General features: G+C 34.1%; 1 protein-coding gene across 1 annotated transcript in view; it reads right to left on the bottom strand.

The window, feature by feature from the left end:
• Positions 1-13,025, bottom strand: part of SLC2A1 (solute carrier family 2 member 1) — a 104,487-nt gene extending 91,462 nt beyond the window's left edge. Inside the window, exon 1 of the mRNA XM_056543673.1 lies at positions 12,797-13,025. Within this exon, the coding sequence (XP_056399648.1) occupies positions 12,797-12,883 (87 nt within the window). The 5' untranslated portion in view covers positions 12,884-13,025. The remainder of the gene's footprint in view (positions 1-12,796) is intronic.
• Between the last annotated feature and the right edge of the window lie 94 nt (positions 13,026-13,119).

Here is a 13,119-nt window from a genome sequence, read left to right as displayed (position 1 = left end):
ATGTAAAAACCAGTATGTATAAAATGGTGTATGCAACAGAGTGTGTATAAAACAGTATGTAAAAAAACAGTACGTATAAAATGGTGTATGCAAAAGAAGGTTTAAAAAACAGTATGTAAAAACCAGTATGTATAAAATGGTGTATGCAACAGAGTGTTTATAAAACAGTATGTAAAAAACTGTATGTATAAAATGGTGTATGCAAAATAGTGTGTATAAAACAGTATGTAAAAAAACAGTACGTATAAAATGGTGTATGCAAAAGAGTGTGTATAAAACAGTATGTAAAAAACAGTACGTATAAAATGGTGTATGCAAAAGAGTGTGTATAAAACAGTATGTAAAAAAACAGTACGTATAAAATGGTGTATGCAAAAGAAGGTTTAAAAAACAGTATGTAAAAACCAGTATGTATAAAATGGTGTATGCAACAGTGTTTATAAAACAGTATGTAAAAAACTGTATGTATAAAATGGTGTATGCAACAGAGTGTGTATAAAACAATATGTAAAAAACTGTATGTATAAAATGGTGTATGCAACAGAGTGTGTATAAAACAGTATGTAAAAAAACTGTGTGTATAAAATGGTGTATGCAAAAGAGTGTGTATAAAACAGTATGTAAAAAAACAATACGTATAAAATGGTGTATGCAAAAGAGTGTGTATAAAACAGTATGTAAAAAACAGTACGTATAAAATGGTGTATGCAAAAGAGTGTGTATAAAACAGTATGTAAAAAAACAGTACGTATAAAATGGTGTATGCAAAAGAAGGTTTAAAAAACAGTATGTAAAAACCAGTATGTATAAAATGGTGTATGCAACAGAGTGTTTATAAAACAGTATGTAAAAAACTGTATGTATAAAATGGTGTATGCAACAGAGTGTGTATAAAACAGTATATAAAAAACTGTATGTATAAAATGGTGTATGCAACAGAGTGTGTATAAAACAGTATGTAAAAAAACTGTATGTATAAAATGGTGTATGCAAAAGAGTGTTTATAAAACAGTATGTAAAAAAACAGTACGTATAAAATGGTGTATGCAAAAGAGTGTGTATAAAACAGTATGTAAAAAAACAGTACGTATAAAATGGTGTATGCAAAAGAGTGTGTATAAAACAGTATGTAAAAAAACAGTACGTATAAAATGGTGTATGCAAAAGAGTGTGTATAAAACAGTATGTAAAAAAACAGTACGTATAAAATGGTGTATGCAAAAGAGTGTGTATAAAACAGTATGTAAAAAAACAGTACGTATAAAATGGTGTATGCAACAGAGTGTTTATAAAACAGTATGTAAAAAACTGTATGTATAAAATGGTGTATGCAACAGAGTGTGTATAAAACAGTATATAAAAAACTATGTATAAAATGGTGTATGCAACAGAGTGTGTATAAAACAGTATGTAAAAAAACTGTATGTATAAAATGGTGTATGCAAAAGAGTGTTTATAAAACAGTATGTAAAAAAACAGTACGTATAAAATGGTGTATGCAAAAGAGTGTGTATAAAACAGTATGTAAAAAAACAGTACGTATAAAATGGTGTATGCAAAAGAGTGTGTATAAAACAGTATGTAAAAAAACAGTACGTATAAAATGGTGTATGCAAAAGAGTGTGTATAAAACAGTATGTAAAAAAACAGTACGTATAAAATGGTGTATGCAAAAGAGTGTGTATAAAACAGTATGTAAAAAAACAGTACGTATAAAATGGTGTATGCAAAAGAGTGTGTATAAAACAGTATGTAAAAAAACAGTACGTATAAAATGGTGTATGCAAAAGAGTGTGTATAAAACAGTATGTAAAAAAACAGTACGTATAAAATGGTGTATGCAAAAGAAGGTTTAAAAAACAGTATGTAAAAACCAGTATGTATAAAATGGTGTATGCAACAGAGTGTTTATAAAACAGTATGTAAAAAACTGTATGTATAAAATGGTGTATGCAACAGAGTGTGTATAAAACAGTATATAAAAAACTGTATGTATAAAATGGTGTATGCAACAGAGTGTGTATAAAACAGTATAAAAAAAACTGTATGTATAAAATGGTGTATGCAAAAGAGTGTGTATAAAACAGTATGTAAAAAAACAGTACGTATAAAATGGTGTATGCAAAAGAGTGTATATAAAACAGTATGTAAAAAAACAGTACGTATAAAATGGTGTATGCAAAAGAGTGTGTATAAAACAGTATGTAAAAAAACAGTACGTATAAAATGGTGTATGCAAAAGAAGGTTTAAAAAACAGTATGTAAAAAAACAGTATGTATAAAATGGTGTATGCAACAGAGTGTGTATAAAACAGTATGTAAAAAACTGTATGTATAAAATGGTGTATGCAACAGAGTGTGTATAAAACAGTATGTAAAAAAACTGTATGTATAAAATGGTGTATGCAAAAGAGTGTGTATAAAACAGTATGTAAAAAAACAGTACGTATAAAATGGTGTATGCAAAATAGTGTGTATAAAACAGTATGTAAAAAAACAGTACGTATAAAATGGTGTATGCAAAAGAGTGTGTATAAAACAGTATGTAAAAAAACAGTACGTATAAAATGGTGTATGCAAAAGAGTGTGTATAAAACAGTATGTAAAAAAACAGTACGTATAAAATGGTGTATGCAAAAGAGTGTGTATAAAACAGTATGTAAAAAAACAGTACGTATAAAATGGTGTATGCAACAGAGTGTTTATAAAACAGTATGTAAAAAACTGTATGTATAAAATGGTGTATGCAACAGAGTGTGTATAAAACAGTATATAAAAAACTGTATGTATAAAATGGTGTATGCAACAGAGTGTGTATAAAACAGTATGTAAAAAAACTGTATGTATAAAATGGTGTATGCAAAAGAGTGTGTATAAAACAGTATGTAAAAAAACAGTACGTATAAAATGGTGTATGCAAAAGAGTGTGTATAAAACAGTATGTAAAAAAACAGTACGTATAAAATGGTGTATGCAAAAGAGTGTGTATAAAACAGTATGTAAAAAAACAGTACGTATAAAATGGTGTATGCAAAAGAAGGTTTAAAAAACAGTATGTAAAAAAACAGTATGTATAAAATGGTGTATGCAACAGAGTGTGTATAAAACAGTATGTAAAAAACTGTATGTATAAAATGGTGTATGCAACAGAGTGTGTATAAAACAGTATGTAAAAAAACAGTACGTATAAAATGGTGTATGCAAAAGAGTGTGTATAAAACAGTATGTAAAAAAACAGTACGTATAAAATGGTGTATGCAAAAGAGTGTGTATAAAACAGTATGTAAAAAAACAGTATGTATAAAATGGTGTATGCAAAAGAATGTGTATAAAACAGTATGTAAAAAACTGTATGTATAAAATGGTGTATGCAAAAGAGTGTGTATAAAACAGTATGTAAAAAAACAGTACGTATAAAATGGTGTATGCAAAAGAGTGTGTATAAAACAGTATGTAAAAAAACAGTACGTATAAAATGGTGTATGCAAAAGAATGTGTATAAAACAGTATGTAAAAAACTGTATGTATAAAATGGTGTATGCAAAAGAAGGTTTAAAAAACAGTATGTAAAAACCAGTATGTATAAAATGGTGTATGCAAAAGAGTGTGTATAAAACAGTATATAAAAAAACAGTACGTATAAAATGGTGTATGCACAACACTATGTAAAAAAAGCTCCAAAAGGCAGGGCAGCGCACAACCCCTTCAATACAAAGTATACTTGGTATTAGCTGTGACACTTTGTGCACCAGAGAGTGGTGCTAAACCTTTGAAAATAAGGTGTTAATAGCACAAAAAGCCTAACTACACCCCTTTAAAAAAAATAAAAAAATTGGCTAACAGGGTGCTTAATCAGGTGCTAAATATCTATATATGTGGCCCTATAAGTGCTACATTTTAAGCAAATGTGGCACAGCTAAAGCAAAAAAAAGTTGCGCTAAATTCTTTGAATATCCCCTCCGCGTATGTATAAAATGGTGCATGTAAAACAGTCTGTAAAATATTTAAATATTTTAAGAAGCAATGTGATTGGTTGGTATGGGCAACAGCACCAATATTTCTCTACAAATGCTTTGATAAATCTCCCCCATTATACTCATAGCAGTATATATAAAATAGTCTCTGTAATCTGGTTTGTGTAAATTGGTACTTATAACAGTCTGTATAAAACGGTGTCCCCGATGCATCAATCTGTCTAGCCCATGGCAAATAATCACAGCTCAGCTATCATTTTATGATTGGTTGCTATGGTCAAATCAGACAGTTTTTGTCTCAGACAGATTGATGAATCGGAATACAAAACAGATCCCTGTAGCTTGAGCGGTGGTCACTCTCATTCCATAAGACTATGAACCATTAGGGAGTGTAACAGGCAGCAAAAATACATTAATGGACCATAGGGAATAACTTATTCCATTGTCGATGATTCTTCAGTCTTTCCTTTTATCACTTTTTCATAAATCTTTAAGATACAAGTAGTAAAGAACTTTAGCGTCGCAGTGTTTTGGCCCATGCATAGTCTCAGGGCTAAGGTTTAGGGGTGCACCTCCTTAGTCATTCGGTCTAGTAATTTTTATACCTCTTCTGTCACATATAGCAATCATAACAAAACACATGTGACCAATTAGCAGAAACGGAATGTTACAATCATAAAGCCATAAATAACTGAATACAAAACGTATTATAAAAACACTTTATAATTGCAAACTTCATTTAGTCCCATAGGCCTGAGTGTTTCTACTTCACTAATCCAATACACCGCCCTGTGCAAAAAAAAGTCTCCTATAAAAGGGGTAATCTAGTTATCATAAGCTATTCCCTTATCCACAATGCAGGGAATAAGTGTCTGATCACAGGGGCCCAACCGCTGTGTGACATATAAATATATAAATGCTGGGTGTGACATTATATATACAGTGTGTGACATTATATATACAGTGTGTGACATTATAGATGCTGGGTGTGACATTATATATACAGTGTGACATTATAGATGCAGTGTGTGACATTATAGATGCAGTGTGTGACATTATATATACAGTGTGTGACATTATAGATGCAGGGTGTGACATTATAGATGCAGGGTGTGACATTATAGATGCTGGGTGTGACATTATATATACAGTGTGTGACATTATATATACAGTGTGTGACATTATAGATGCTGGGTGTGACATTATATATACAGTGTGACATTATAGATGCAGTGTGTGACATTATATATACAGTGTGTGACATTATATATACAGTGTGTGACATTATAAATGCTGGGTGTGACATTATAGATGCAGTGTGTGACATTATAGATGCTGGGTGTGACATTATAGATGTAGGGTGTGACATTATATATACAGTGTGTGACATTATAGATACAGTGTGTGACAATATATATATATATATATATATATATATATATATATATAGGGTGTGACATTATAGATACAGTGTGTAACATTATAGATGTAGTGTGTGATATTATATATACAGTGTGTGACATTATAGATGTAGGGTGTGATATTATAGATACAGTGTGTGACATTATAGGTACAGTGTGTGACATTATAGATGTAGGTAGTAACATTATAGATGCAGTGTGTGACATTATAGATGTAGGGTGTGACATTATATATACAGTGTGTGACATTATAGATGCAGTGTGTGACATTATAGATACAGTGTGTGACATTATATATACAGTGTGTAACATTATAGATACAGTGTGTGACATAAAAGCAGTGTGTGACATTATAAATGCAGTGTGTGACATTATATATACAGTGTGTGACATTATATATACAGTGTGTGACATTATAAATGCAGTGTGTGACATAGATGCTGGGTGTGACATTATAGATACAGTTTGTGACATTATAGATACAGTTTGTGACATTATATATATATATATATATAGGGTGTGACAATATAGATGCAGTGTGTGACATTATAAATGCAGTGTGTGACATTATAGATGTAGTGTGTGGCATTATAGATGCTGGGTGTGACATTATAGATGCAGTGTGTGACATTATATATACAGTGTGTGACATTATAGATGCTGGGTGTGACATTATAGATGTAGGGTGTGACATTATATATACAGTGTGTGACATTATAGATGCTGGGTGTGACATTATATACACAGTGTGTGACATTATAGATACAGTGTGTGACATTATATATACAGTGTGTGACATTATAGATGCTGTGTGTGACATTATAGATACAGTGTGTGACATTATATATACAGTGTGTGACATTATAGATGCTGTGTGTGACATTATATATACAGTGTGTGACATTATAGATGCTGTGTGTGACATTATAGATGCTGGGTGTGACATTATATACACAGTGTGTGACATTATAGATGCAGTGTGTGACATTATAGATACAGTGTGTGACATTATAGATGCAGTGTGTGACATTATAGATGCTGGGTGTGACAGTATATACACAGTGTGTGACATTATATACACAGTGTGTGACATTATAGATACAGTGTGTGACATTATAGATGCTGGGTGTGACATAAACAGTGTGTGACATTATAGACACAGTGTGTGACATTATAGATGTAGGGTGTGACATTATATATACAGTGTGTGACATTATAGATGCTGGGTGTGACATTATATACACAGTGTGTGACATTATATACACAGTGTGTGACATTATAGATACAGTGTGTGACATTATAGATGCAGTGTGTGACATTATAGATGCAGTGTGTGACATTATGGATACAGTGTGTGACATTATGGATACAGTGTGTGACATTATAGATACAGTGTGTGACATTATAGATGCTGGGTGTGACATTATAGATACAGTGTGTGACATTATATATACAGTGTGTGACATTATAGATGCTGTGTGTGACATTATAGATGCTGGGTGTGACATTATATACACAGTGTGTGACATTATAGATGCAGTGTGTGACATTATAGATACAGTGTGTGACATTATAGATGCAGTGTGTGACATTATAGATGCTGGGTGTGACAGTATATACACAGTGTGTGACATTATATACACAGTGTGTGACATTATAGATACAGTGTGTGACATTATAGATGCTGGCTGTGACATAAACAGTGTGTGACATTATAGACACAGTGTGTGACATTATAGATGTAGGGTGTGACATTATATATACAGTGTGTGACATTATAGATGCTGGGTGTGACATTATATACACAGTGTGTGACATTATATACACAGTGTGTGACATTATAGATACAGTGTGTGACATTATAGATGCAGTGTGTGACATTATAGATGCAGTGTGTGACATTATGGATACAGTGTGTGACATTATAGATACAGTGTGTGACATTATAGATACAGTGTGTGACATTATAGATGCTGGGTGTGACATAAACAGTGTGTGACATTATAGACACAGTGTGTGACATTATAGATGTATGGTGTGACATTATATATACAGTGTGCGACATTATAGATGTAGTGTAATGTCCGTTTATTTGTTTTTGTATTTTTCTGTTTAGGTGTGTATTCACACACTAGTTTGTTCTGAGCCGTTTGCTATTCTCTCTGGATTGGGAATGGTTAATGCTCAGAACCAATGAGATCTCGGGTGTGTCTATTTTAACCAGAGTTCTCCTGCATTATAGCTGCTGGCTATTTCTAGTGTTGAGCGCGAATATTCGAAATGGGATTTTTTTACATGAATATCATCACTTCGGGATTTTGCGAGTATTTAGAATATAGATATATATATTTTTTTATGCGAATGTCTATGCAAATATTGGAACTTCCAGACTGGACACTGATCCCTCCCTTCTTTTAGATGAAATATATAATTGCGCATGCGCATTATGCAAATTTCGTTATATATTTTCGCATTCGTCCATATATTGATAAATATTGTGAATTGAAATATGGCCCTTGCCGCTCATCACTAGTTATTTTGTGCTATAATGCTACTATGATGTCTGTGCAATTCTCTGACTATGTTTGTTTGTGGAATATACTTCCAAGTCGGCTTGAGCATTTACCTATTTTTCTTGAGTTTTTGCCATGGTTAAATAGTCTTGTTTATTGTAGATTTTAGTCTGTTACATTTGTTGGTTTTAGGATTAGTATGCCTGTTCTGCTTAGTCTGTGTTCACACTGTGAGAATCCTGTCCTGTTCCTCCACATAGTGGAGTTTGGTTTTGAATTTATCCTGTCATGTATCCTGAAATATATCCTGTTTTGAATCTTGAGAAATATCCTGTCTAGTATCCTGACCAGTTTTCCTCTACGTTGTAGAGTTCATGTTTGTTATGTCTCCAGTGTGAACAGTGTCCTATGTTACCTGATCAGTTTAGTGTTTTAGCTTTCAGTTCTTCTGCTCATCCCCTGTAATTCCTGGTTTCTGCTGTATACTCGTACCATGCCTAGTCTTGTTCATTTTTCCATGTCTGCCGTTTATCTGATATCTGGTTTATGAACTGTTTGTTAATACACTATATTTTGCCTTGTTTGTATTTGTCTCCTGTCTGTTTTATTTGTTCTGGTTGTCTGGTAGTTTTCCCATTTGTTTCTGGCCTGTGACCGACTGTGTGTTATTTATTTTTACGCCACTGCACTGTAGCCCAGGGAGAGACCAGCTCCAAGTTGTCGATTCACCGTTTAGGGTGTATGGTGTGTAGGCAGGGAGAGTGTCACTAGGGACAGCTTAGGGCTCACTCCTCTGTCCCCCCAATCGGTCATGACATGTAGGGTGTGACATTATAGATACAGTATGTGACATCATAGATACAAAGTGTGACATTATAGATTCAAAGAGTGACATTATAGATACAGTGTATAACATTAAAGATGCAGTGTGTGACATTAAAGATGCAGGGTGTAACATTATAGATGTAGGGTGTGACAATATAGATACAGTGTGTGACATTATAGATACAGTATTCAACATCATAGATACAAAGTGTGACAGATTCAAAGAGTAACATTATAGATACAAAATCGGACATTATAGATGCAATGTGTGACATTATAGATGTAGTGTATAACATTATAGGTGTAGTGTATGACATTATAGATGTAGTTTGTAACATTATCGATGAAGTGTATGACATAGATGCAGTGTGTAACATTATAGATGCAGAGTGTGACATTATAGATGCAGTGTGTGACTCTATAGGTACAGTGTGTTATATTATACTTACAGTGTGTAACATTATAAATGCAGAGTGTGACATTATAGATGCAGTGTGTGACTCTATAGGTACAGTGTGTTATATTATACTTACAGTGTGTAACATTATAGATGCAGAGTGTGACATAGATGCAGTGTGTAACATTATAGATGCAGAGTGTGACATTATAGATGCAGTGTGTTACATTATAGATGCAGTGTGTGACATTATAGATGCAGTGTGTGACTCAATAAGTACAGTGTGTGATATTATAGCTACAGTGTGTAACATTATAGATGCACAGTGTGACATTATAGATGTGTGTAACATTATAGATGCAGAGTGTGACATCATAGATGCAGTGTGTAACATTATAGATGCAGTGTGTGACATTACAGATGCAGTGTGTAACATTATTGATATAGTGTGTGACATTATAGATACAGTGTGTAACATTTTAGGTACAGTGTGTAATATTATAGCTACAGTGTGTAACATTATAGATGCAGAGTGTGACATTTAAGATACAGTGTGTAACATTATAGGTACAGTGTGTGACATTATAGATGCAGTGTATGACTATAGGTACAGTGGGTAATATTATAGGTACAGTGTGTAACATTATAGATGCAGTGTATAACATTATAGATGCAGAGTGTGACATTTAAGATACAGTGTGTAACATTATAGGTGCAGTGTGTAACATTATAGATGCAGTGTGTAACTTTATAGGTGCAGTGTGTAACATTATAGATGCAGTGTGTAACATTACAGATGCAGTGTGTAACATTATAGATGCAGTGTGTAACATTATAGATGCAGTGTGTAACATTATAGATGGTGTGACTCTATAGATGCAGTGTGTAACATTACAGATGCAGTGTGTAACATTATAGATGGTGTGACTCTATAGATGCAGTGTGTAACATTACAGATGCAGTGTGTAACATTATAGATGCAGTGTGTAACATTATAGATGGTGTGACTCTATAGATGCAGTGTGCAACATTACAGATGCAGTGTGTGACATTATAGGTACAGTGTGTGACATTATAGATGCAGTGTATGACTCTATAGGTACAGTGTGTAATATTATAGCTACAGTGTGTAACATTATAGGTGCAGTGTATAACATTATAGGTGCAGTGTGTAATATTATAGATGCAGAGTGTGACATTTAAGATACAGTGTGTAACATTATAGGTGCAGTGTGTAACATTATAGATGCAGAGTGTGACATTTAAGATACAGTGTGTAACATTATAGGTGCAGTGTGTAACATTATAGGTGCAGTGTGTAACATTATAGATGCAGTGTGTAACATTACAGATGCAGTGTGTAACATTATAGATTCAGTGTGTGACATTATAGATGCAGTGTGTGACATTATAGATTCAGTGTGTGACATTATAGATGCAGTGTGTGACATTATAGATGCAGTGTGTGACATTATAGATACAGTGTGTGACATTACAGATGCAGTGTGTGACATTATAGATACAGTGTGTGACATTACAGATGCAGTGTGTGACATTATAGATGCAGTGTGTGACATTATAGATGCAGTGTGTGACATTATAGATGCAGTGTGTAACATTATAGGTACAGTGTGTGACATTATGGATGCAGTGTGTGGCATTATAGATGCAGTGTGTGACATTATATATACAGTGTGTGACATTATAGATGTAGGGTGTGACATTATATATACAGTGTGTGACATTATAGATGCAGTGTGTGACATTACAGATGCAGTGTGTGACATTATAGATGCAGTGTGTGACATTATAGATGCAGTGTGTGACATTACAGATGCAGTGTGTAACATTATAGGTACAGTGTGTGACATTATAGATGCAGTGTGTGACATTATATATAGTGTGTGACATTATAGATGCAGTGTGTGACATTATAGATGCAGTGTGTGACATTATAGATGCAGTGTGTGACATTACAGATGCAGTGTGTGACATTATAGATACAGTGTGTAACATTACAGATGCAGTGTGTGACATTATAGATACAGTGTGTGACATTACAGATGCAGTGTGTGACATTATAGATGCAGTGTGTGACATTATAGATACAGTGTGTAACATTACAGATGCAGTGTGTGACATTATAGATACAGTGTGTGACATTACAGATGCAGTGTGTGACATTATAGATGCAGTGTGTGACATTACAGATACAGTGTGTGACATTATAGATGCAGTGTGTAACATTATAGGTACAGTGTGTGACATTATAGATGCAGTGTGTGACATTACAGATGCAGTGTGTGACATTATAGATGCAGTGTGTGACATTATAGATGCAGTGTGTGACATTAAAGATACAGTGTGTGACATTATAGATGCAGTGTGTGACATTATAGATGCAGTGTGTGACATTAAAGATACAGTGTGTGACATTATAGATGCAGTGTGTAACATTATAGGTACAGTGTGTGACATTATAGATGCAGTGTGTGACATTACAGATGCAGTGTGTGACATTATAGATGCAGTGTGTGACATTACAGATGCAGTGTGTGACATTATAGATGCAGTGTGTGACATTATAGATGCAGTGTGTGACATTATAGATGTAGGGTGTGACATTACAGATGCAGTGTGTGACATTATATATACAGTGTGTGACATTATAGATGCAGTGTGTGACATTATAGATGCAGTGTATAACATTACAGATGCAGTGTGTGACATTATATATACAGTGTGTGACATTATAGATGCAGTGTGTGACATTATAGATGCAGTGTATAACATTACAGATGCAGTGTGTGACATTATAGATGCAGGGTGTAACATTACAGATGCAGTGTGTGACATTATAGATGCAGTGTGTGACATTACAGATGCAGTGTGTGACATTATAGATGCAGTGTGTGACATTATAGATGCAGTGTGTAACATTATAGGTACAGTGTGTGACATTATAGATGCAGTGTGTGACATTACAGATGCAGTGTGTGACATTACAGATGCAGTGTGTGACATTATAGATGCAGTGTGTGACATTACAGATGCAGTGTGTGACATTATAGATGCAGTGTGTGACATTATAGATGCAGTGTGTGACATTATAGATGTAGGGTGTGACATTACAGATGCAGTGTGTGACATTATAGATGCAGTGTATAACATTACAGATGCAGTGTGTGACATTATATATACAGTGTGTGACATTATAGATGCAGTGTGTGACATTATAGATGCAGTGTATAACATTACAGATGCAGTGTGTGACATTATAGATGCAGTGTATAACATTACAGATGCAGTGTGTGACATTATATATACAGTGTGTGACATTATAGATGCAGTGTATAACATTACAGATGCAGTGTGTGACATTATAGATGCAGTGTGTGACATTATAGATGCAGTGTGTGACATTATAGATGTAGGGTGTGACATTACAGATGCAGTGTGTGACATTATATATACAGTGTGTGACATTATAGATGCAGTGTATAACATTACAGATGCAGTGTGTGACATTATAGATGCAGTGTGTGACATTATAGATGCAGTGTATAACATTACAGATGCAGTGTGTGACATTATAGATGCAGTGTATAACATTACAGATGCAGTGTGTGACTAGTATACACACAGTGCACACGTTCTTCCTCTCACCTTCTTCTCCTCGGGTCCATGGACCAGGCTGGTGCTCTCATTGGCAGCAGGCTTGGGGGTGGGCTCCTTCTCCTCAGTTTCGGGCATCTTGAAGGGGTTATAGGAAACAAGACACCTGGCTTCTCCTCTCTCTGATCCTCCGTCCTCCCTCTAATGTCTTCCTATCCAGGCTTCACCCTCTTCTGCTCTTTTCCTGTCTATCCCTTCTCCCTATCTCCTGCTTCATATTCCCGATGACATTTATCCTCCTCCTCCCTTGTCTTACTCCACCCCCATAGATCACCGTGTATCTGCCCCTCCCCATAATATCCCGGTATATCTGC

This window comes from Hyla sarda, chromosome 10 (genome assembly GCF_029499605.1).
Source record: "Hyla sarda isolate aHylSar1 chromosome 10, aHylSar1.hap1, whole genome shotgun sequence".
NCBI lineage: Eukaryota > Metazoa > Chordata > Amphibia > Anura > Hylidae > Hyla > Hyla sarda.
Note: the sequence above shows the minus strand (reverse complement) of the source record. Positions and strands in the feature narration are given on the sequence as shown.